Below are 24,930 nucleotides of genomic sequence, written 5' to 3'. Positions count from 1 at the left end.
CTAGACTTCGGTCAGGATGTTCGGTAGGCGGATGCAACTCTAAGTGCTGCCTGACGCTGCACTCGGGCGAGCCGCATCCTATATACCTTCTTATTTAGAGCGTCTGCCCACACCTCAGCACCGTACAAGAGTACGGACTGGACAGAAGACATTAACAGCCTTCTACGGCTGGACCGAGGCCCTCCGACATTGGCCATCAACCGGCTAAGAGAGGAGACCACCCTAGCGGCCTTGTTCGCCATACGGAAAATCTGATCCCGCCAGCTAAGCGTGCTGTCCACCATAATCCCAAGGTACTTGGCAGAACGAACGGTCTGGACTTCGACGGCCCCTACCCTCAACGGCACGATGGTGTCAATCCGTTTTTTTGTTAATATCACGATCTCAGTTTTGCTCAAAGCAACCGAGAGACCGTGGTCTGTCATCCATGCGTTTATAGTACGCATAACTCGGTTCAGCTTTAGCTGAGCCAGCTCAATGCTACGTGCAGCTATCAAAACTGTAACGTCCGCGTAGGGTGCCAATAGTACCATAGTAATTTCTATTATACTAGCAGAGTACCCGTACTTCGTACGGGGTTGGCGTAAGTATAAAATGCTTATTGCAGTTATAGGCCTACTCGATCTTTGCATTTGCAATGTGAGAAGACACGGTTTGAGAAAATTTGCTTCCTCAAATTTACGGTAGGCCTATGCTATAGTATTAAACATCTACCATAGCCATTATTTTCTACCACTTCACCTACATAATAGAGAAAGATAGATTATTAAAAATTCACTAACTTAAACATCACAAATTATTCATGAAATTAAAAAAATAAACATAACTATAAACAATCCTACTTTGACAGTTCTCATTGCATATCACAGTTTTTTGTTGCTGCTTCGTTCAAATTAGCTGTTTTCATAAATAATGAAAACAATAGTGCTGCACTCTGTTGGTAATTAATGCTTTTGCATATCATAGAACCAATTCTTTTGGTTGAAACAGCTGGTTAAATTCTTTAATCCCTTTAAATATGAATACTCATTAGGTACTCATAAGGTTAACATTGGGAACTGCAGAGCCACTGGGGCGGAGCCTGAAAGGATTTTTGAAATAAGAATATGCCTATAATCGGGAATGTGAGCTATCATCATGCCAAATTTCAGCCCAATCCGACCAGTATTTTTTGCGTTTACTTGTCACAAACATACATACATCCATACATCCAAACTTTCTCATTTATAATATTAGTAGTATAATTAGAAACTAGATTTTTAGAAACTAGCCTACCTGAAAACAATGGTGCAAGGATTTTTCTGCGTTCACAAAAACTAAATAAACTACGATCATTTGAATTTTATTACGGTACTGTAATGCCTCTGTAATGTCTGCTGGTCTCTGTTGCCATTACCTACTGTGAATTGACTAACACAAACATGAATGATAGAAAGGATTGTCTAGGGAAGAAGAAGAAACCTAAGATGACAAACATTTAGTTTGTACAAAGAGGTAGAGTACCAAAGAGGTAGGTATTCTATTTTCTACTTCATGAAAAATAGAATCCTTTTTAAAAATAACACGAATGCGTATAACACAAGACGTAATTTCATAATATATCCCTCGCACTCAACGGCAAAATTTGAAAAATCTCCTGATTAGGGTATATGACTCGTAGGGTAATTAATAAAATTCTTATCAAGCTATTAGAAAAAGACACAGACTTTAAAAATTGTTTCTTGAAGAAGGTCAGGCAATACTTGTATGCCAATGCATTTATACTTTGAATGAGTTTTTTAACAGTACCTAGTGCTAAGTTAACTTAGTCTAAGCTTTGAGATGACATTGTACTTACTCATCATTAATTTATGACTATTCTCTTTGTACATATTTGTATATTTATGGAGAAATAAAACTCTTTCTTTTTTCTTTTTTAGAGACATTTGTAAATTCAACTGAACGTTGATTATGAACATTGATTATGATTATGAGGTACTTCAGTTATTATTTAGACATGTGAGGTAGGTAGGTTGGGTGTTATGCGGATTCGTGACTGTATTAAGGGTTTTGAAGTTAGGTTAGATTAGGAAGGTAGTTTAGGTTATGATGAATCAAGTTGTTGATTTATGTTATCCCCAGACTGTTTATGCACTTTGTAAAAAGTGCTAAAACACGATAAATAATCATTTAAAAAAATGCACAGCTACTATTAACAGTTAATAATTTTGAATTCTGAAAATCTGGAGGTACAAAGTAAACTAGCAAATGACAATAAGAGCGCTGGAGCCTATACAAAAACTTGTATCATCGAAACTTATCAAGATGCTCAAAATTAAGATTAGGCCTATACAAGACTATACAGCCAGTGTTATTGTATGGAAGTGAATCATGGGTCCTCTCCAAAAAAAATGAAGGTCATTTAATGGTTTTTGAAAATAAGGTTTTTTTAGCGAATTTCCCTTTAGGGAAGTAGCTATTACTGTAGGTGGCACGGTAAGACCTAGACCCGGGACCGATTTACTTTTTCATTTTGATGTCCCCAGAGGCCAAAAACACCATTCGTTCAAATTTTTATATATGTATATATATATATATATAGACTTATATATATATACGTCCGTGAACGCGATAACTTGAGTATTTTTTGTCCGATTTTGATGAAATTTGGTTTAAAGGTGTAAAGCGGGATAAACTTGAATGAGTTCGCTAACCAGCACGATCGGACCATGGGAACGGGGCTTTACGGGGAGTTTTATGGGGTAAAAATTGGTTTTTCTCACTTTTGACCCTCAAAACACAAAATTTCCCGATTTCTCTTTAGACCTTTTTAAAGAGCTTAAAAAAATAAATAATTTAGTATATAAAAGTATTTTTGTTCGATTATTAGTAACGGAAAAAATTTAAAAAATTGTAAATTTAAAATTCCCATGTTATTCTTATGGAGAATATTGTCAAATGTTGTAGTTTGCTTGTTTATGGATATATTTTGATCAAACTTGGCAAATTTATTTATTTTGTACTAAGCTATCAATATTTTACTCAAAAACACACTTTATTAGTTTCCTTGTAGCAGCAAACCTAGGTACTCGTTAAACCTAATGTTATTAAAATATATTTAACTGAAAATCAATTCAGACAAATGGAAATTCGCTTAGCCGGCAGGTTTGCTGCGGCGGGGTTATTTAATCTTTGGCCCAGTTTATGAAGAAGGAGTTTGGCGCATAAGGAAAAATAGAGAGCTGCGTGTCCCGTGTCCCTTAAAAAGATCCTGATATAATAGCGCTTATAAAAGCCAAAAGAATTAGTTGGTTAAGTCATGTACTTCGGAGACAGGATGGCACAAGACCGAAGTAGGTTTTTGAGGCCGCACCTTATATACATAGTATACAGAGATAGAAGCTTATTGTTATCTTAAAAAAATTATAAGATTGAGTGGATAATGGTTACAAGTGAAAGACTGATTTTAGTCTATTTACAAATTTAGAGATAACCTAACATATAGAGATTAAATTAATTTAAAAAAGGACATACATTTCTGAGAAAAGACATTTACCACCTAACCTAAACAAAAATGATCAAATGAAATATTCAAGTTTACTGTATAGTGGGTACTTATCCGTAGTAGGCCTATCTATAGGCGTTTTATCAATTTTTAGAATTTTAATTGTTAATCGTGATTTTTTATAAAACCCATAGCCTTAAATAACAGAAAATAAGATTTACAAAGATACGGCTCAACTGGGTTTGATTCAAATTCAGTTTCTTATGCTCCTTTTAACCCTAAACAAAATGGTACAATCCCCATTGCTGTAAAAAATATTGTTAAAATTATATAACTGCAACGTTTGTGATTTTCCCCATCAAAAATTATAGTTACCTACTCCCACTGCTTACCCATAATAAGGGTTGTTTAATAGCTAACAGTAGAAAGTCAGATTGCTGATACCATTAATTTTACATGCGGAAGTAACCCTCGCATATGCCTCAAGCATTACGGTTCAAAATCAATTATGCCCGATCTAGAGTTTACTGCAAGACCCGGAACATTCATTCATTCATTGCTTTCAGTAAGTGAGAAACAAAAACTTAACCTACACCTACAACCTAATAAAAAATCAGACTCTATTCATATCAACAATCCTATTTAGGCAAATACATCTGGTTACACTAATTGACTTGCTTGGAATTGTGAATTGATTTTGCACTCATAACAATTTATGCATATATCTTACTATAAACTTAATTTTTGCTTTAACGTATATGAATTCAAACGGTGCGCACACGATTCAGAAATCTTTTTTACTTTAAGGGAGTAAAAAATATGGTGAGATTAATGTAGCAGACAACTGATTCAGATTCTAGAAACATTAGTGAATTTTTCAGATGTGGTTATATAGCCGGATGTAGATTAATGAGGAGAGGCATATTGTATGCGACATTGCTGCCAGTGGATTGTGCCAATATTATTACACAGTTTATGATTAGTAGTATTTACTGTAGATTTTGTGCATTTTATATAGAAAGAATGCCATATTCACTCAGAAAACTAATTGTGCAAAACTAAAAAAGCAACCAACAGGTTTTAATTTTTTACAATATAGGCTATGCTATTTTCTAGAAACCTAGCATTTTTACATCAAAATATACCTGTGTAGCACGTCTCATAAAGTAATTTTAGTTAACTTTAATGTATTTTAGTTTCAGAGAGCCCAGTAAATAAAACACCACGACGAGGAAATTTAACAGGGAATCCAAGAAAAATCAGAGATTCAGCGGCAGATCTTTTCAATCAAATTCAAGAGTGGAACAATCTTTGCATTAACGGCTCAACAATTTTGTTTAAGATAAACGCTGCAAAAACAAATCCTCAGTGAGTAACTTACTTAAGTTGCATAAGGTACATTTCTTCGTCTTGTAATATGTTTTCAGTTGAACCTCTCTTATCTGTCATATTGAGTAAAGAACTTAAAAAACTCAACCCTTACTAAAATATTACGTTAAGTTTAAATCTTTTACCATTTTTTTGTTTGTTGGTCATATCTTATCCTGTCCAATTGTATTTATAACAATATCTAGCACTAAGTTAGTTTAACATACAACACATTGGGGAAGGAATTAATGTGCTGCCTGCAGTACCCTCTATCAGCAATTAATTTTACCGAATTTGTAGACTCTAATTGTTATAGAAATAGCTACTTCCCTATAGGGAAATTCGCTAAAAAAACCTAAGGTAATAAATTAATCATTCTTTGGCCAATTTGTTCATAGTAAAATTGACTACAAAAAAGTAGTAATTAGATAATCAAAGTTTAGGTCTAAAATGAAAAATTTTAAAAATTATAAAGATTATAAAAAAAAATTTCAAACAATTTTTAAAGTAAACTTGATTTACAAATTCACACACCGAATTAAACTACTATTATAAAGTTCACTTGATTCCCCATGTAAAAAAATCACAAGTTGTTTACTTTTATAAGTAAATAGCTGTTGTACCCGTGCTTTGCAACGGAAGAGGACACAAAATAGAAACATTTTAATCTTTACATCTGCTGCATATAATAGTTACACATCCGCCAACACTTTTAGTAGCCCAGTCAAATTAGCTTTAAAATTCATAAAGAAAAACAAAAAATGGTATAGTTTTGCAAATTGGCTCAAAATGTCAGTTAAGGCTTCTATTTTATCATACCAAAAGTCCCCTAACGTGAGACTTGAGCTTTCGCCGCCATCTTGGATTTTAGGTACAATTTCCTAGTTTTTCTAAATTTTCTGCTAAATTATTAATATTTTATATACCACATGCAATTAGAAAATTAAAGTACACAAAATTTACTACAAAAATTGTGTTTACAGTTTTCATGTAGCTCCAACTGTTTCAGAGAAATATCTTCCTAAATATGTAATTATATTAATTTTTAGGTACAATTTTTTTTGTTTTTCTTAATTATCTAAAAATTTATTAATATTTTACATAGCATATATAATTGCAAAGTTGAAGTACACAAATTTTACTACAAAAGTGCCTTTAGTACTGTTTAGTAACTGCGTCTGTTTTAGAAATATATGCACATTAATATGATAATTTAATTCGTTTTTTAATTTTACCCTGTATGTGGGCTATTAAAAAATATACAGGGTGTTCATTTGAAAACTTTCCATATCTGTTGTGTGCAAAGGTAAGGCTTTTAACACTTGTTTGTTCTCATTTCCCCCTAATTTGGACATGCCAAATCCAATAAAATTATTTTCAATTTCGAAAAATGCCCCAAAAGGGCCCAATTTGGGGGGTAGGGGTGCTTTTTGAGAAATTTTCAAATGTAAACATGGGTTGTGTGATACATCAATTTAAAGGTCTAATCACCCCGACTATTTTGGTGCAATAAAAATGTCATTATCTTTAACCGTATTTACAGGGTGGGTCAAAACGTTTTTCAAAAGGACTTTGAAGTTAAGTGCCGTATTACCCGAACTACTGAACGGAACAGCGCCAAATTTCTTTCCAAGCTTATTCTTAATCTACTCTTTAAGATAACTTGTAATAAGGGCATTTTCCATGTTATCTTCTAATTTTTAAAAAATCTCAAATTTTAAGAATAAAAGAAAGGTGAAAACTCAAAATTCTTAAATAGCAAGGTATAACAAATTTCATACCACGTGAAAGGTCCTTTTTTAACAAACATTTTACGTATTTAAGTTTTCTTTCTATCTCTTACCGTTTAAAAATTGCAGTAGAAAAACTGAATTTTCTATGGTTAAATTATAACTAGTTTTCTAACAAAACACATTGCACTTTGCTCAACGATGTATTATAATTAATTACAAATTGATCAACTACTTTTACTTGTGTCAGTTCATCTTGGACCCTTCATCCTGTTTTTTTCTCATTGGGAACTGAGCCAGTTTCAGAAATTTCTTAACCAAATCATTTACAGCTTTATGACTTAAGGTCTTACCTGGATATTTATTGTTAAACACTTTGCAGTTATCCTGAAACACTTTTGTTCTGCCCAATAAGTAAAAAAAAAGTCTATTTTTTTAAGTGTACACCATATTCGATTAGATGCTACAGAAAATAGTACTTTTTGAAATTAGTACTACCGTTGACTAGTCAATGGTACTACAGAAAGCAGCCCACATGTAGGTTGTCCTCATCAGCTATAAGACTTGTTTTTCACAAATTAAAACGTAACGACTTGTTTGTCAATCAGGGTATCAATAATTATGAATTGTTTCCTTCAGTTAATGCACCATTAAATGTGTCTAGAGACGAATTTTGGCTGTTTTATTAGAAAACTAGTTACAATATTACTATGGAAAATTCAGTTTTTCTACTGCAATTTTTAAACGGTAAGAGATAGAAAGAAAACTTAAATACGTAAAATGTTTGTTAAAAAAGGACCTTTCACGTGGTATGAAATTTGTCATACCTTGCTATTTAAGAATTTTGAGTTTTCACCTTTCTTTTATTCTTAAAATTTGAGATTTTTTAAAAATTAGAAGATAACATGGAAAATGCCCTTATTACAAGTTATCTTAAAGAGTAGATCAAGAATAAGCCTGGAAAGAAATTTGGCGCTGTTCCGTTCAGTAGTTCGGGTAATACGGCACTTAACTTCAAAGTCCTTTTGAAAAACGTTTTGACCCACCCTGTAAATACGGTTAAAGATAATGACATTTTTATTGCACCAAAATAGTCGGGGTGATTAGACCTTTAAATTGATGTATCACACAACCCATGTTTACATTTGAAAATTTCTCAAAAAGCACCCCTACCCCCCAAATTGGGCCCTTTTGGGGCATTTTTCGGAATTGAAAATAATTTTATTGGATTTGGCATGTCCAAATTAGGGGGAAATGAGAACAAACAAGTGTTAAAAGCCTTACCTTTGCACACAACAGATATGGAAAGTTTTCAAATGAACACCCTGTATAGAAACTTTCTGTTATAATATAATTCACCCTCTGATGCAATTTTTTTACAATAGTTATAAACATTAATGTATATTACTTAGATTTAGGGTTGGTCGACCATCATCATTCATTACTATTATTCATAAAGTACGACTGTATTTATTTTTAGCTGTAGAAAGTAACAACCCTGTTAATTAAAACCCCTGTTAATTAATTTAAACCCTGACAACAATTAATTAAAACTTATTTGTTTTTATATTTAGGGCAGAGCCCTAAGTGAATTCATTCATACCCATATTTATTGGCAAATTTACACACTCTGAGCTTCATTTTGATGGGTCATATGCTTTTACTTTTAATAATTGGTTAATGGTCTCAACCATTTACATACAATTTGATTGTATCACTTAAATAATATTTGGAAATCGGCCTGTGGGGCAGAGCCCTAAGAGAATTCGTTCATACCAATACTTTCGGAAAATTTACACACTCCGAGCTTCATTTTGATGTGCCATATGCCTACATTTTTATTTGGTTTATGGCCTTAACCATTGACATTTGATTGTATATCTTTAATAATATAATAGATAATTTTCAAAAAAATGGAAATAAGTGAATCATTGAAATTTGTTATTTGTGATCAATGTATAGTGGACGGCGAAAGTTGTATTAGAGTTGGTGCGAAAGGTTTGGCAGGTTAGGTAAATGCAAGCGAAGAAAGGTAAGATTGGAAAGACATTATTTTTGCTGGGCTTATTGCAGTATATGTCCATACATACTGCCTTGAAACAAACATATATCATCAGACCATCATCTATTGCTGCAGCCAAAACCAAGGATAGTACACTTCCTCATAATGATACCTAGAGCACAACCCTGCGATCATCACAGGTACAATTTGATTTCCAAACAAAGTGCTTATATTGTTGTGAGGTTATTAGTAAGTCATACTTTGAGGGTGGAAAAAGCCTCTTTGGAAAAGAAACGCAAAATTTATATGGTACGAAGCATGGACTTTTTATGTTTTCCAATCTTTCCTTTCTTCATTTGCTTTTACAAAACCTGCCAAACCTTTCGCACTAACTTTAATACAAATTTCGCCGTCCACTATACATTGATCATAAATAACACATTTCAATGATTCACTTATTTCCATTTTTTTGAAAATAATCTATTATAATTATTATTAAAGATATACAATCAAATTTTATGTCAATGGTTAAGGCCATAAACCAAATAAAGCTCAGAGTGTGTAAATTTTCCGAAAATTAATTTTCCGCTCTGCCCCACAGGCCGATTTCCAAATATTATTTAAGTGATACAATCAAATTGTATGTAAATGGTTGAGACCATTAACCAATTATTAAAAGTAAAAGGATATTATCCATCAAAATGAAGCTCAGAGTATGTAAATTTGCCAAAAAATATAGGTATGAACGATCTCTCTTAGGGCTCTGCCCTAAATATAAAAACAAATAAGTTGTAATTAATTGTTGTCAACAGGTTTGTTACTTTCTACAGCTAAAAATAAATACAGTATAGTACTTTATGAATAATAGTAATGAATGATGATGGTCGACCAACCCTAAATCTAAGTAATATACATTAATGTTTATAACTATTGTAAAAAAATTGCATCAGAGGGTGAATTATATTATAACAGAAAGTTTCTATATATTTTTTAATAGCCCACATACAGGGTAAAATTAAAAAACGAATTAAATTATCATATTAATGTGCATATATTTCTAAAACAGACGCAGTTACTAAACAGTACTAAAGGCACTTTTTTTAGTAAAATTTGTGTACTTCAACTTTGCAATTATAAATGCTATGTAAAATATTAATAATTTTTTAGATAGTTAAGAAAAACAAAAAAAATTGTACCTAAAAATTAATATAATTCCATATTTAGGAAGATATTTCTCTGAAACAGTTGGAGTTACATGAAAACTGTAAATACAATTTTTGTAGTAAATTTTGTGTACTTTAATTTTGTAATTGCATGTGGTATATAAAATATTAATAATTTAGAAGAAAATTTATAAAAACTAGGAAATTGTACCTAAAATTCAAGATGGCGGCAAAAGCTCAAGTCTCACGTTAGGGGACTTTTGAAAAATTCAACTTTTATGGCCTTAATAGAAATGTTAAGTTATGACTTTTAAATCTGTTAAGTTGTCGATACCACCATTTTGGTTTTGATTCATTTTAAATCTTGTGTAGGATAAAATTGTTTGTTTTACCTTACCACAGCTGATTTTGGGCGATATCTGGTTTCCATGGCAACACAACGTTGTTTGTTATTCACAAAAATAAATGAGTAAATATGCAAAACAAAAGCAAGATATTTATAAACATCGTAAAAGTAAGAAGAAACAAAAATGGGGGGGAAATAATAATAAAATAACTATAGTGACAATGCGTAGCTGTGACACAAGCGGCACTAGTAAGTCAGCCACTGTACGAGTAACGCTCGTAAGTTGGCGCAAACGGGTTAAAGTGAGTCGTGTTGGTCATTTTTAACTTAAAAGTATTGACCCTTTTGAGAGAACTTTTTTCCCTAGGATGCTCAAGGCACAAGCCTGGGATTGTTTTTCACATTACTTCCGGCTAAACCTAGGGGTTGCGGCATTATCACTTAGATAAAATACATTGGTGATTTGGTGGGATTTGAACCCGGGACCTCGGGAACCGAAGTCCCACGCTCTAACCTTAGATCTGCTTGCTCCCCATCCTTTTGAGAGGATAGATGTTCAGAATCTCCTATGCAAAAAAGAGTAGCCCATTGCTAAAAAACTGACTTAAAGAGGTAAGAAAAACAGTTTCTTACAGTGCTAAATCTTGATTTTTTACAAAGATATCAAACAAAAGTACTGTAGAGGGTTTTAAGAGGTCCAAAGAAGATGTTTACTTTTTACCAACTGTTTTGTAGGTTTGAATAATCACAACATTCAGTATTAGTCATGATTTGAAATAGTGCCACACTATTTCCATAGAATGCAGCACAGAAAACTATTTTACTTTTGGATATGTCCAAATATATTAAACCCCAATCTCAGCACACCTGTGCACTCAACAACGTTTAAATTCTTTACAATTAAATATGTAAACATGAAAAGTAAAAACATTTAAGTATCATAAACAATAAAAGGGATGGCAATGCTTTAATATTGTTATCTTTTCTTCTATATCCACACAATCTAACATGAATTATTACTAAGCGAATAATAATCGTGCTAATCTCAGGTATTCAAATGCCTTCCAATTTGTCATCAACCCACCACATTACTGTCTTTAAAAGAAAGAACTCCAATAATATTACTGTAATACGAAACTGAAATCCACCCAAGCTGTGCAACGGAACCAGACTTACGATTTTAAAAATTACAAAAAATGAGCACCTAATGAAAAAACAAAAAACATTGTTTATCTACAGGCAACTAAGTAAAGTAAATATTCTATTTTTGTTTTTGGTTTACATTTTTATTATTTGACGTAAAAAACAAATTACCATCCTTATATATAATTCTGTAAGACAAAATCTTTACCAGAAAATTTTGGACGTCTGGTAAGTCGCAGAAAAGTGGGAGGGGTCTTAAATTAAAGGTCTTGACCCCAGGGACTCGGGAAAAATAGAAGAATTTCCATAAAGTTACCAGAAAACGAGATATAACGTAAAATGTTCTCCATAAGAATAGCATTAGAAGCCATTTTCTGCTAATTTTTGTTTACTTCATACAGCTGATCGTGATTTATCATCAAGCCAGTACGCAATGTTAACATTTGGATTATACTTATTTGCCAGTAAGTTCAGCAATGTACTATATAAAACCAGGGATAACGTTACCTATAATAATTAAGACTTTTTAGTTACGTTATATAGAATATGGAAATATATTATTTTACTGTGAAACTTTTCAAACTTGTGTTTAACAGGAAATAACCACATTGAATAAATAATTAACGAGCTACCTTAATAAACCAGTATTTATTCAAAACCAATTATACAGTGTGTAAATTAAGTATGGAAACAAATCTGTATTTTTAAAACCGAAATAGATAGAAATATTCTATTTGTGGCAATAATAGTTAACAAAGATTCCGCAATTTTTCACATGACAAATATTTTTTTACCCCCCTAACAGGGTAGGTGGTAGGGGGTGACTTATTTTTTTCAAATAGCAACCCCTATTGAGTGACCCCTCATTTTGAAGGGTTTGTCAAAAGAAACACAATGACGCAAATCCGAGGTGAATATGTCACTCCTAGCTAACATGGCGGATATTCCAAAATGGGCTTTTTTTTACAAAAATTAAATTTTTCATTACCAACCATTTAGGCTAGGGGTGAAATATCTACCTCGGGTTTGCGTCATTCTTTTTCTTTTAACAAACCCTTCAAAATGAGGGGTCACTCAATAGGGGTTGTTGTTGAAAAAAATAAGTCACTCCCACCCCCTACCCTGTTAAAGGGGTTGAAAAAATATTGTTGATTAAAAAAATTGCGGAACCTATGTCAACAATCAATTCCACAAACAGAATATTTCTATCTATTTCGGTTTTAAAAATACAGATTTCTTTCCATTATTTGTGAAATTGGTGCTTTTCACGTACAATAAATCAAATTTTGGAATATCCGCCATTTGGGCTAGGAGTGAGATATTCACCTCGGATTTGCGTCATTGTGTTTCTTTTGACAAACTCTTCAAAATGAGGGGTCACTCAATAGGGGTTGCTATTTGAAAAAAATAAGTCACCCCCTACCACCTACCCTTTTAGGGGGGTAAAAAAATATTTTTCATGTGAAAAATTGCGGAATCTTTGTTAACTATTATTGCCACAAATAGAATATTTCTATCTATTTCGGTTTTAAAAATACAGATTTGTTTCCATACTTAATTTACACACTGTATGTTTGCTGCCTTTATAGTGTGGCCTTGCTTTAGCAGAGTTAAATCTATGTAGTGATTCGAATGATTTATTGAAAATAACATCAACAAAGACAAACAACAAACTGTTTTTTACACAAAAGATATGGCATATGTACAGGGATATCTATTCTGATACGTAGATAATATAATTCTTTGTTTGTTTAAATATTAGAACAATTTGTTTTATATTATTGAGCATTTTAGGGACTTATGTCCCTACAAGCCACTAGTATACAATAATAGACCTAGTTGTTAGCTCAGCAACGCGCGCCGGGTAACTGTTAGTATGTTAGTAGGCCTATATGAATTTGAACCACCATGTTTTTGGCCACTGGGGACCTCAAAACAAAAAAAGTAAATCGGTCCCGAGTCCAGGTCTTATCATGAGACATACAGTAATAGCTTATTCCCTAGGCCTATATAGGGAATTTGCCTAAAATGGCAATATTTAGTAAAAAATACTGGCTTTAAATTATGAAAATTGGAGTGAAAATACTGTATGAGACTGAAGCAAAAATTTGATCTGAAACTAAAATGTTAAATGATTAATTAGATTGAAAGATAATAATGTTTTACAGTTAAATGATATCAGTGAACAGGAATTCTAGAAATAGATCAAAAAGGGTAGAGCTTAAAATCGTACAAAACTACAGGATTTGTACATTTACAAGATTTTAGGACAGTTACCTTTTTATGACGTTTACTTTTGCTGGATCTGTTAAGTGAACTGTTTTCTTTTGAAGACTTTGAATTGGGTTTAGTTTTCTCTCCACTTGTCTTCTCTTCTGCAGTTTCACAAAAAGACTTTTGCATATTATTTTCAACACTAATTTCAATTTTCAGCTCATGAGTACTAGAATTTTCCTTAGGTTTACGTAAGCTTTCCCTCCAACTAGCCAATACCTCTGGATCAAGATCACCGCTCATTTTGTCGTGGTTGTAATTTTCTTCGATCTCCTCATTTTCTAAAGATTCATCTGTCAGGTTTGGTTTGCTTGAATTTATCTTGGAAGGTTTTGAAATTCGTTTTTTAGATTTAGTGGCCTCTATATGTATTTTTATGACTTCCGTAACATCGGCACTCGAACATTGCAAATTAGATGAAAAGTCTTCACTATTTAAATTATGGAATGGTGAGGGTAGTGGTGGGAGGAGATTAGTTTGTTTCAGCCGGGTTGAGTTGCAAAAGAGGTGAGAGCTTAGGCTGGCATGCCAGTCTATGGTATGTGGGCTGGTATACACAGGTCTGTATGGTATAGGGCAATGAGGAGGAACCCAAAATCCTCCCAACGGAATCACAGGTCTGACATAAGGGCCGAACCGAGCAACAGCTCTGAAACAATCCAAAATGCCTAGTTATGATTTTCTATTATTTTAATCGCTATTCAAATCAATTTTACTCTAAGTGCTATGGATGAAGTCTTACTGGTTAGATTGTCTTTAAATTTATTTGGTGTTAAAAAATAAAATTGGTTAAACTGATTACTGTAATTTGTAAGGTAGGCCTAACCAAACCATATTTATTAAAGTTAGATTAAATTAAAACTACTCATGTTTCCAAAATAGAGATTGGTTGTAAATTTTGAATACTTTTAGACCTGTACCTAAAATGCCTTAGCACACACATTGTCAACATTTCACACCACTTTAACAAATTATATTTGATTTATTTTTAACGTTATATTTTATGTAATGGTCAGCAACGGTTGGGGTTGATAAGACACGCTGAAATGTGCTTTTTTACAAATTTATACATTAAGTCATTTTTATAGAATGATATTTTAACTGTAAAACATTTTTTCAGTAGAGGATTTTTTTTAATCTTCATTAATATAAATTTTATTGTATTTTCAGTAGCTGGTAGTGTCGTCTATTTCATAAGAAGCCATTTTCAAACAACTCAAAAAATGAACCGAAGGAAGAAGTTAAGAGCAGGTGGTGCAGAGGAGGTAGAAGAAGAAGGGGAATCTTGCAACGCCAGCAGTGACATGAAACTAATATCATCTGACAAGAAAGTAAAAGAAACTGAAAATGTGGAGGAGGTTGAAGAGGAGGAAGAAAAAACACCAACGAGCAATCAAAATCCTACTACTACAACTACTACTCCTCCAAAACCAGAAAAAGAGGAAGAAGGAGAGCAGGATTCAGAACAAGATGATCCCACTGGCTTGGAAGGGGCAGCATTTCATAGCAGATTACCATTTGACAAAATGTCCGCTCTGGAAGCTGCGTGTTTCCCCGACGTCAATGTAGCTCCACCTCAAACTCAAAAAGTTTTCCTTCACATTCGAAACCGGGTTCTTCAACTCTGGTTGGACAACCCTAAACAACAGCTTTTGCTAGAAAATACAATACCAATGGTAGAGCCGCCCTACAACAGCGATGTCAACCTTGTAACTCGCATTCACTCTTTCCTCGAACGCCAAGGGTATATTAATTTTGGAATTTTCAAAAGGCTGAAACCACTTCCGACTGTCAAAAAAGGAAGAGCAATTGTGATAGGGGCTGGAATAGCTGGGCTGGCTGCTGCTCAACAGATGCAGCAGTTTGGAATGGAAGTTGTTATTCTAGAGGCTAGAGACAGAGTCGGTGGGAGGATTGCAACGTTCCGCAAGGGGAACTACATCGCTGACCTTGGTGCAATGGTTGTTACAGGACTGGGAGGAAACCCTGTTACTGTTCTGTCTAAACAAATCAACATGGAACTCCATAAAATTCGTCAAAAGTGCCCACTTTATGAGTCTAATGGTGGAACTGTACCCAAAGACAAGGACGAAATGGTTGAAAGAGAATTCAACCGGTTATTAGAAGCTACTAGTTATCTGTCTCACCAACTAGATTTCAATTTTGCAAACAGTAAACCTGTTTCCCTTGGTCAAGCTTTAGAATGGGTTATCAAACTACAAGAGAAAAATGTTAAGGAAAAACAAGTTCAACATTGGAAAGCTGTTATAGCACTTCAAGAACGTTTGAAGGCAAATCAAAATCGAATGCTCACTGTGAAAGAACAGGTTGAAGAACTTCAACTGCAGCATAAAGAATTGCTGGAATCAAAAACAACTAGAGATATTACACAAGAATTTGTAGTTCGCTCAAAGCAAAGAGATCTCAGTATCGCTTGTAAAGAATGGGATCAGTTGCTGGAGCAGCAAAAAGAGATAGAAGAAAAGCTACAAGAGCTTGAAGCATCACCTCCAAGTGATGTGTACTTATCTTCTAGAGATCGTCAAATCCTTGATTGGCATTTTGCAAATCTCGAATTTGCTAATGCCACTCCTCTTAGCACTCTGTCCCTAAAACACTGGGACCAAGATGATGACTTTGAGTTTACAGGAAGTCATTTAACAGTGCGGAATGGCTATTCTTGTGTACCAGTAGCTTTATCCGAAGGTCTGGACATCAAGTTGAACACCGCCGTTCGGCAAATCAGATACTCCAATAAAGGAGTTGAGGTTCTCACATCGAATGCTCGCAACCACGGGAATCCAATGACTTATAAAGGAGACGTGGTGTTGTGCACTTTGCCTCTAGGAGTACTTAAGCAATGCACCGCTTCTAACTCCCAGGGAATGCCAAACTCTGTTCAGTTTGTTCCTCCACTCCCCGAATGGAAATTATCAGCCATTCAACGCCTCGGTTTTGGAAACCTCAACAAAGTTGTTTTGTGCTTTGAACGAATATTTTGGGATCCAAGTGCTAACTTGTTTGGACATGTCGGTAGCACCACGGCAAGCAGAGGAGAGCTTTTCCTCTTCTGGAACCTTTACCGTGCCCCAGTGTTGTTGGCTTTGGTAGCTGGCGAGGCAGCAGCTATCATGGAGAATGTGAGTGATGATGTCATCGTTGGTCGTTGCATCGCTGTACTAAAAGGCATCTTTGGTAACAGTGCTGTGCCTCAGCCTAAGGAGACAGTAGTTACTCGGTGGAGGGCTGACCCTTGGGCTCGGGGCTCATACTCCTTTGTAGCTGTCGGGTCCTCGGGTAGCGACTATGACATCCTGGCTACACCAGTGGTGCCACCCTCCACAGGTCCTGGCGACACCCCTAGCAGTCCACGATTGTTCTTCGCCGGTGAACACACCATCCGCAACTACCCAGCCACAGTACACGGTGCTTTCCTCAGCGGGCTGCGTGAGGGAGGGAGAATATGTGACCAGTTTTTGGGGATACCATACGCACCTCCCACCACAATCCCTGAATAACTCAGAACTGACGATTAAAAGTTTTGAAGATTTTAGATTATAAACTGACTGATGACAAATTTAATATTATATGTTTGCTAACTTAGTCTACTTTAACTATAGTACCACAATTTAGTAGTTTATCCACTAGGTACAATTTATACTTTCATGGATTTAATATCTAATTGACTTGATCTTACTACTCCTTTAAATGATATTTTTGTATGAATGTTCATAAAATGTTTAGTCTTATGTCTTATGTTTGAGTTACTTTTATATTTTGTGAATAGCATTGTGGTCATCTGAAGTTTGTCAATGTGTGTGATTCCTGAACTAATCAGTGTTGATCGCATGAATAAATTGCACAAGTATTGTTATTAAACGTTTTCCATCCTATGACCTACTTAGTAGGATGTCACTATTTGATCTCAATTAAACTAAGTTTTGCCAGTTTTTCATAGTAATACTCTACTTTATAATAAACCATTTCAAAAAATCAAATGTAACCTTTATTTTATGACATTTGCTACTCAGGATATTTGTGAACATACAGTTTAACAAATCAAAGTGTGTTCGTATATCAATTTGTTAACTGTTGTTTTTAAGGTTTGGTCAGATTAGCCAACTTACGTTTAAGCTTAGAAGTTAGGTGCCACCAGATCAAATCTTATTTGTTTGTTTTGAGATTCAAACTAAAGATTTTCACGTGAATTAGGTCCGGTCTTAAACAATTTTAATAGAGAGAGGTATAGGGCAACATTTTTTGCAGTCAAGTTTATTACTGAGATAGCCTAATCCAACCAAAGTGCCAAAAACGCAGTCACTACATACCCAATGCTATTTCCATAACAGACAATTTAATTGTTATTTCCTTTCTGCTTGTTTTAAAATTTAAATGGGGCAAACTTTGTAGAAGCTAAATTTCTTGGTGAGCTTTTGATTTTGCTGTTGACCTATCTATTAAATAAACACATAGGCCTATTGTTTTATTTCTGGGGAAATGAAAAATTGGAAACCTCATCCAACCAAATTTTTTTACAAACTCAATACACCACAAATTTGCTTCATTATGTTTAGATTATGTTCATTTACTGCCACATATATGTTTAAACCATCAGTATTGTATCTACCAATTACCAATACACTATCATTAGAAAAATGTGATTAGATAGGTATAGGAAATGAACTCAGCAAGTAGAGACAGATAGTTTACTCATTCAGTAAAAGACAACCTGTAGAAGCATCTTTAGGAAAATAATTCGAGTAGGTTTAGGAATTTTGAATACACAGCAAACTGATGGGCAATTTATTTGCAATCTACAACCATTGACTTTTTACAACTCTTAGGTATTTTTGTTAGTTTTTAATGTAATCCTAGTCCATCATACCTGGAATTAACATTGTGTCCGTTGTTATAAAAATGCTCAGGAGCGTAAGTGATATGCAGGCGTCTCTCCATTAACTAAATTTTGAACTGATTTCCAAATTAACAGTTAAAAACAATCATTGATAACTTCATGTTCATAATTTTTTTATGTTATGTAAACTTTTTCAGAAAATTAACAGCTGAAATTACCATGGAATCATAAAAAAACATGCAGACTTTTTGGGTTGTAGCTTTGATTATAGGTATATGACTGAAGTAATCATTTCATTACATGTTTTTAGTATTGATTAAGAAACTAAAGAAGCAAACATTGTAAGGCTCAGAACACCTCAAGAAAATTTCCCACATATTTTTCCATTTTTGTATAATGACACTGGAATTTAACAAGAGACTGTAGTAAAATGTGAAGCCAGTTTTCATGTATTTTTCATGTCATGTTTGATTGAATGTGTTGCTGTAGACTGAATTTGTGTTCTCTTCTTTGAGAGTAGGTAAATTTTACTGCTTCTTTGGTAATGATGCAAGAGAACAAGTAATAGTAAATAAATCTTTGTATATGGATCCAATCTTAATTATCAATCATTGAGAATAGGTTGCCATGCGTATCTTAACCCAAATATGAGTGTAGAATGGTGTGAGATGACCTGTGTAGCTTTGTTAGGCCGGTGCTCCACTAAGCTGTTTGGACGCGCGCGGCAGAACCTCGCGCGGCGTGGCCGCGACTATGATTTGATGCTCCATTGAGCGGTTTTAACGCCAATTGCGGACCGCGCTCGCTACTTTGTTGACTCACCTGGTGCAGTGATGACGCGTGTTTTTTTGTAGTGCAGAGTGATGTCGTTAGTAAAAGTTGTGTGTGCTCTCGAAGCCTGTGGTATGCTGGAACCGAAAAAGAAGCGGTACTGGGTTCACCCCTTCACTGCGGAACGCAGACAAGGAAACAATTTCTTTAAATTTTATGAAGAAATCCGGAAGGAAGCATGAGGACAAGTTTTTTCAGTACTACAGAATGTCGATCAAATCATTTGATGAACTACTTGATGAACTAATTTGGAGTAGACAGGCCACGCCACAACCGCACAGTGGAGCTCACCTCACAAGACTTAATGTGGCGCCGCGACTGCGGCGACGCCACGCTCGCGGTCGCGCCGCCGCGCATAATGGAGCCGGTCCGATTCAAATGCATCTGCTGTCACAGGGCGGCAGCACCGCGCGCGGTTACCGCCCGCGGCCAAACAGCTTAGTGGAGCACCGGCCTTACTGACTACGATCAGCTGTTTCATTAGCCAGGATCATTTATTTAATGATCAGGGACAGATAGGTGCAGTTTTTAACCCATCAAAAAGCTACTGTTTTTTATCAGGATCAAATGGTGACCTTTTGAAAAAAAAGTTAAATTGATTTACCTGCCAACAGAGTATGCTGCTTCAAAATACTGTTTTCTTTCTTATAAGGGTGAATTATTGTAAACCATAGCAATTTGTATACATATTAATCGATTGCCATGTATGAAAAACCAGAATAGGAAATTTACCTTCAATAGTAACGTAGCAAACTCATTGCGAAGTTCAACTGTGGTCAATGTAGATTTGATGTTTACATTTACATCAGTAAACAAAGTTAATCATGCAAGTCAAAGCAGACTCCTACATTTTTTGCTGTAAAGTGGGCTTATGTCAATGCTCATGAAGACAGTACCGGTTCATCAATACTGCTAGCAATTTTTTTTTTTGCTGTGAACAAAATGTGAAAACTCTAAGCGACAGAACTTTAGAAATAATGGCTTCATCTGGTCTATGTGGTTAAGTCTTATGGTTTTAGCATGCTTATGTTTTAATTTTTTAAATCGTTTTTACTGCTTTCTTTTAACAAGGTTTCAGTTTTGAGAAATGTCCTTTGACTCACTTTGAGACAGTAAAAGTAGTTTTTTTTTCTATATTTCTCATAGTTTTTGCATAAGTGACTTATAGTCTAAACTTTTGTCCTTTCATTAAGTGTAATTCCTAATAAACATCATGTGCTCTTATTCTATGATAGCGGTCCCAAAATAATTGTTATATGGGGGGGGGGGGGGGGTGTTTTCATCATATAAGTTATGCTGTCACTACTCTCTTATGTATATATTATTGTTTTTCTTTCCAACAACCATATTTTGGAACATTCTTGAATTTTTTAGAGACAATGGACAGACAAGTATGCAAAATATCTATCCTGATGGACTTCAAGAGCTATGCGACCAGCTTGAACCAATCCACCACCAAATGGTAAATAATTGTATCAAAATAGTAGGTACTTGAGCAGGGGTCATCTTAAAATTAATAAAACAATCTACAGTAGACTACCTTTTAACCGGACAATTTTTGTCAGCACATTGGTTTAACTGGACTAGATCGATAGGATGTGGGTGGTACTGAAATGACTCTTCTCGTGGGAATGATTTGAGACCAGTGATCATGTGTCTAAATGAATACAATTCTCTCCTAAATTTAAGTAAAATACTGTCAGTATTCATTTTAACGGTCCGTTTTAACGAGTTTTTGGGGATGTTGGTTTAACCGGAAAAACCGTTATCAGGACTGGCCTCGGCCCCGAGGAGTCCGGATAAGGGGGAGTCTAATGTAGATTTAAATAACAGCATAGATAAAGCATACAAGGCTGAAGCTGAAATGTTATGATAAAACCAAGGTTTATTTATTTGTATTTTTCTACACCATCGTATTGAAAACTATGGTGTCTATAGGGAGAGGCCAGGGGATGTGTCTATCCTTCCCTGACAAAGCTATATCTAAACATTCTTTGAGCATTGTAAGGTTTTAACAAATCAACTATGTGAATTAAAATAAATCTATGTAATTTAGGCATATCATAATTTAATTGGAGGTATGTATCCTCAGGTCTGCGGTTTGCTTGTGACGCACTATGGGCCCGAGAAATGATTGTGCCTCTCTCCACCTACCTTGTGTGGGAATTTTTTATTCTTCAAACTAATGGGAAGGTTCTTAAATAACTGAATACCCCCTGCGCAGCAAACCTGCAGACTAAGTGAATTTTCATTTGCCTGATTAAATTTCAATTTAATCTTTTTAATCTATGATAACACTAAATCTCGCCCCGTGGTCAAAAATTCGGCCAAAAGTATGTATTGTGGAAGCTTCTCTATTTTCACCCCACACTGTAAATAAAACATGTGATTGGAATTTCTTGCATTTGTTTTGATTTTCTGATAATATTTTGTTGTTATTTCGTCACCAACATGGCAACCCATTAAGCCCATGTTAATTTTTTTTTTAATATTAAATTCATTTTTTCTGCCTATCTTTTAGCATATTTTAATTAATAAAGGGCTTTTGCACATCTACAGGCAAATGCAAATATCTTTCTAACAGTATGCATAGATTTTCCCTGCGATGCACAGGAGCTGAGAAAAAATGTTTTCAATAAACATTAAATCTCCATGAGAAAAGTTTAATTTCCATTTTTGACCCAACTAATTAATATTCTCAAAATACTGAGAAAACAAATAAAGCCTGCACATATAGGGCCTATACAGTACCCTTTCTTTTGTTAAAACCGGCGTGTAGTTTGGTCCAGTAGTATGGTTAGGCTAGTCTAGCTGTCATAAGTTTTGCAACAGTTTTAAGATTAGGTTTTAGCAAATACCTGGGTTTGCCGCTACATTTATGGAGGGCAATAAAATGTGTTTTTAGCGAATATCCCCTATAGGGAATAAGCTATTACCGTAGTACTCATGGTAAGACCTGGGCCCGGGACCGATTTACTTTTTCGTTTTGAGGTCCCTAGAGACCAAAAATACCATCCGTTCAAATTCATATATATATTTATATATGTGTCCGTTAGCGCGATAACTCGAGCAAAAATCATCCGATTTTGATGAAATTTGGTACAAACGTGTAAATCTACGTTTATTCGAACGAGTTCGCAAATCAGCATGATCGGACTATGGGAACAGGGGTTTATGGGGGGTTTCATGGGGTAAAAATTGGCTTTTCCCATTTTTTATCCTAAAAACTTAAAATTTAGCAATTTATTTACAAACCACTTGTAGAGCTTAAAAAACAAATAATTTAGTATATTGAAGCATGAATATGCGCCTAATGGTTACGGAAAAAATTCCAAAAATCAGTAAATTTAAAAATCCCATGTTATTCTTATGGAGAAAAAGTAAACTGTTGTAGTTTGCTTGTTTATGAACATATTTTGATCAAATTTGGAAAATGCATTAATTTCATACTAAACTATTACATTAAAAAAAAAACACCTTTTTACCCTCCCCGTTGCAGCAAACCTAAGTACTCGTTAAACTAATGTTATTTAAATAGGGAATATATGTGATATTTTTATAAGGAGACATTTTAGTGTAAATCCAATCAGGCAAATGGAAATTCGCTTAGTCCGCAGGTTTGCTGAGGCGGGGGTATTTTTAATAATAATAGCTTAGTATAAAATAAATAAATTTCCCAAAAATAGGCTACCAAGTTTGATCAAAATGTACGGTATCCCTAAACAAGCAAACTACAAAAGTTTACTCATTCTCCATAAAAATAACACATGGGAATTTTTAATTAAAATTTTTTTTAGATTTCTCCGTACCTAAATAATTGTAAAAAACACTTAAATGTACTTAATTATCTGTTTGTGTAAGCTCTCAAAATGGTCTAGCGAGAAATAGAGAAATTTTATGTTTTGAGGATCAAAAACGAGAAAAGCCAATTAATTTTTACCCCAAAAACCCCGTTCCCATGGTCTGGATGATGCTGTTAGCGAACTCGTTTGAACAACGTAGGTTTACACGTGTGTACCGTACCAAATTTAATGGAAATCGGGTAATTTTTGCTAAAGTTATCTTGCTAACGGATTATTTTTAACGGATTGTGTTTTTGCCTCTGAGGACATCAAACTAAAAAATAAATCGGCCCCAAGTCCAGGTTTTACCAAGAGACCTACGGTAACAGCTTTACTCCCTAACTTATATGGGAAATCGATAAAAGAAACCTTGATAAAGAAGTTCAGTCACATTTTCCTTAAAAGTGTTTTTGTCAGAAAAACTTGATTGGCGAAAGCTTTACAGGCCCTAAAATATTTCCTACAAAACCAAACTACAACATAATAGTATATTTCATCACTAGGGAGGGCCTAAAGTGACTCTTTTTGGGACGAGGTCAAGTTATACGAAAGAGGCGAAGCCGAGGTCGGAAAATGAGCGAGGGTTACAAAATCACTTTTTGCCCGTGTGGTTAACTATATTATTTTTTGTTATATTGCACTATATTATAACTTTTGGACCGTAGTCGGACCGGACTGGAATTGAAATTGAACACTGAGCTATATAGTTTTAGAGTGGTTTTAGCACGACCGTCTCGCCGCAGTAATAAATCCTACTCTTTTTTTGGAACTTTAGGAACATGTTCCTAGGGTCTGTAACAGACCACAGCTTTCTCATTCCGGTAAAAAGGAACTGAATAAAGGTCGATTCACACACATCAGTTACGGCACGTCACAGTTAACAAAAAAATTCTTTAATGGATTTTCCATTGCGCTATCTACACTCCACCTGTTGCAGTTCCGTCAGTAGCTCTGCAGGCGTCCATCAGCACAGTGTCCATCAGTCAATTTCAGTTTTCTTTTCACCGATATTTTTGGATTGTTCGGGCGCCTGACTGACGTGTTTGAGGTTAGAAATTAGTATACTATTTAATTTAAATGATGGAATGTATATTTTTAGTAATGTTTGTATCAATCAACAACACGAACGATGAAAATTTGATAGAATATTGTGTTTTAATTAAACATTTTTGACTTTAACAACACTGTAAATAAAGTGACGGAAGAGTGACTGCAACCAAATGTGACTGGCAGTATGGTATGACTGAGACTTTGCGGATGCAACTGTTACTGGACTGATATGTGGAATCGACCTTATGTAACAGTTACAAGAAGAAGCATTCTTTAGTCTGCCCTTTTTTTGTCCCTTGTTTTGCTAACTATTGTTTGTGTATTATGTTGGTGTTTTTGCCTTGCCGTCACTCCTGTTATAATTATCTCCCTCTTCATAATTAATTAATTGTTACAATTCAAATCATACCAGCATAGTTTGAGATACAAGATTCAACCCTTAGATGGTTGACTGATTGGATTACCTACTTTGCCAGAGCTTAAACATTTCAAAATACTACCACTATAGTTCGGCCGCTTAGAAAACGACCTGCGCGCTAATGCTAAACCAATGCTGGAGGAGGTCGCTTTCTAAGCGGCCGACCTACTTACCCTAGGCACTTAAGTACATATAATCACCCATACTACTTCTTTAATTTTTGGAAACAAACATCAACTATCAACTCATGAGTAGTAAAATAGGACTATCCCAATAGATAAATAAATATTACAGGGATTCCTTTTCTCTCCGGTCTTATACATAAGGGAGTTATATGTGCTTTAAAGCTTCCTGTAGGCAAAGTCCCGAGTCACGAATGGCGAAGGGATGGACGAGGGACTATTCAGGAACGGTTCCATCAAAT

General features: G+C 34.6%; 2 protein-coding genes across 6 annotated transcripts in view; one reads left to right on the top strand and one right to left on the bottom strand.

The window, feature by feature from the left end:
- LOC128985741 (centrosomal protein of 164 kDa) overlaps window positions 1–18,531 on the bottom strand; it is a 96,620-nt gene extending 78,089 nt beyond the window's left edge. For 3 of the 4 annotated variants that reach the window (XM_054405567.1, XM_054405568.1, XM_054405569.1), the window contains exons 1-2: window positions 18,396–18,531; window positions 13,514–14,159 (exon numbers count right to left, since the gene is read on the bottom strand). In XM_054405567.1, the coding sequence (XP_054261542.1) occupies window positions 13,514–14,159; window positions 18,396–18,466 (717 nt within the window). In that variant the 5' untranslated portion in view covers window positions 18,467–18,531. The remainder of the gene's footprint in view (window positions 1–13,513; window positions 14,160–18,395) is intronic. The other variant, XM_054405573.1, reaches the window with a different exon arrangement.
- LOC128985742 (lysine-specific histone demethylase 1A) overlaps window positions 1–24,930 on the top strand; it is a 30,026-nt gene that overhangs the window by 2,017 nt on the left and 3,079 nt on the right. The window contains exons 1-3 of one of the 2 annotated variants that reach the window (XM_054405574.1): window positions 1,091–1,510; window positions 4,681–4,852; window positions 14,681–17,487. In XM_054405574.1, coding sequence (XP_054261549.1) covers window positions 14,734–17,028 — 2,295 coding nt within the window. In that variant the 5' untranslated portion in view covers window positions 1,091–1,510; window positions 4,681–4,852; window positions 14,681–14,733 and the 3' untranslated portion in view covers window positions 17,029–17,487. Of the gene's footprint in view, window positions 1–1,090; window positions 1,511–4,680; window positions 4,853–14,680; window positions 17,488–20,570; window positions 20,659–24,930 lie in introns of those variants that run through there. The other variant, XM_054405575.1, reaches the window with a different exon arrangement.

The sequence above is a fragment of the Macrosteles quadrilineatus genome, unplaced genomic scaffold (assembly GCF_028750875.1).
Source record: "Macrosteles quadrilineatus isolate MER2022 unplaced genomic scaffold, UCM_ALF_1.0 Scaffold_2__2_contigs__length_208266976, whole genome shotgun sequence".
NCBI lineage: Eukaryota > Metazoa > Arthropoda > Insecta > Hemiptera > Cicadellidae > Macrosteles > Macrosteles quadrilineatus.
Note: the sequence above shows the minus strand (reverse complement) of the source record. Positions and strands in the feature narration are given on the sequence as shown.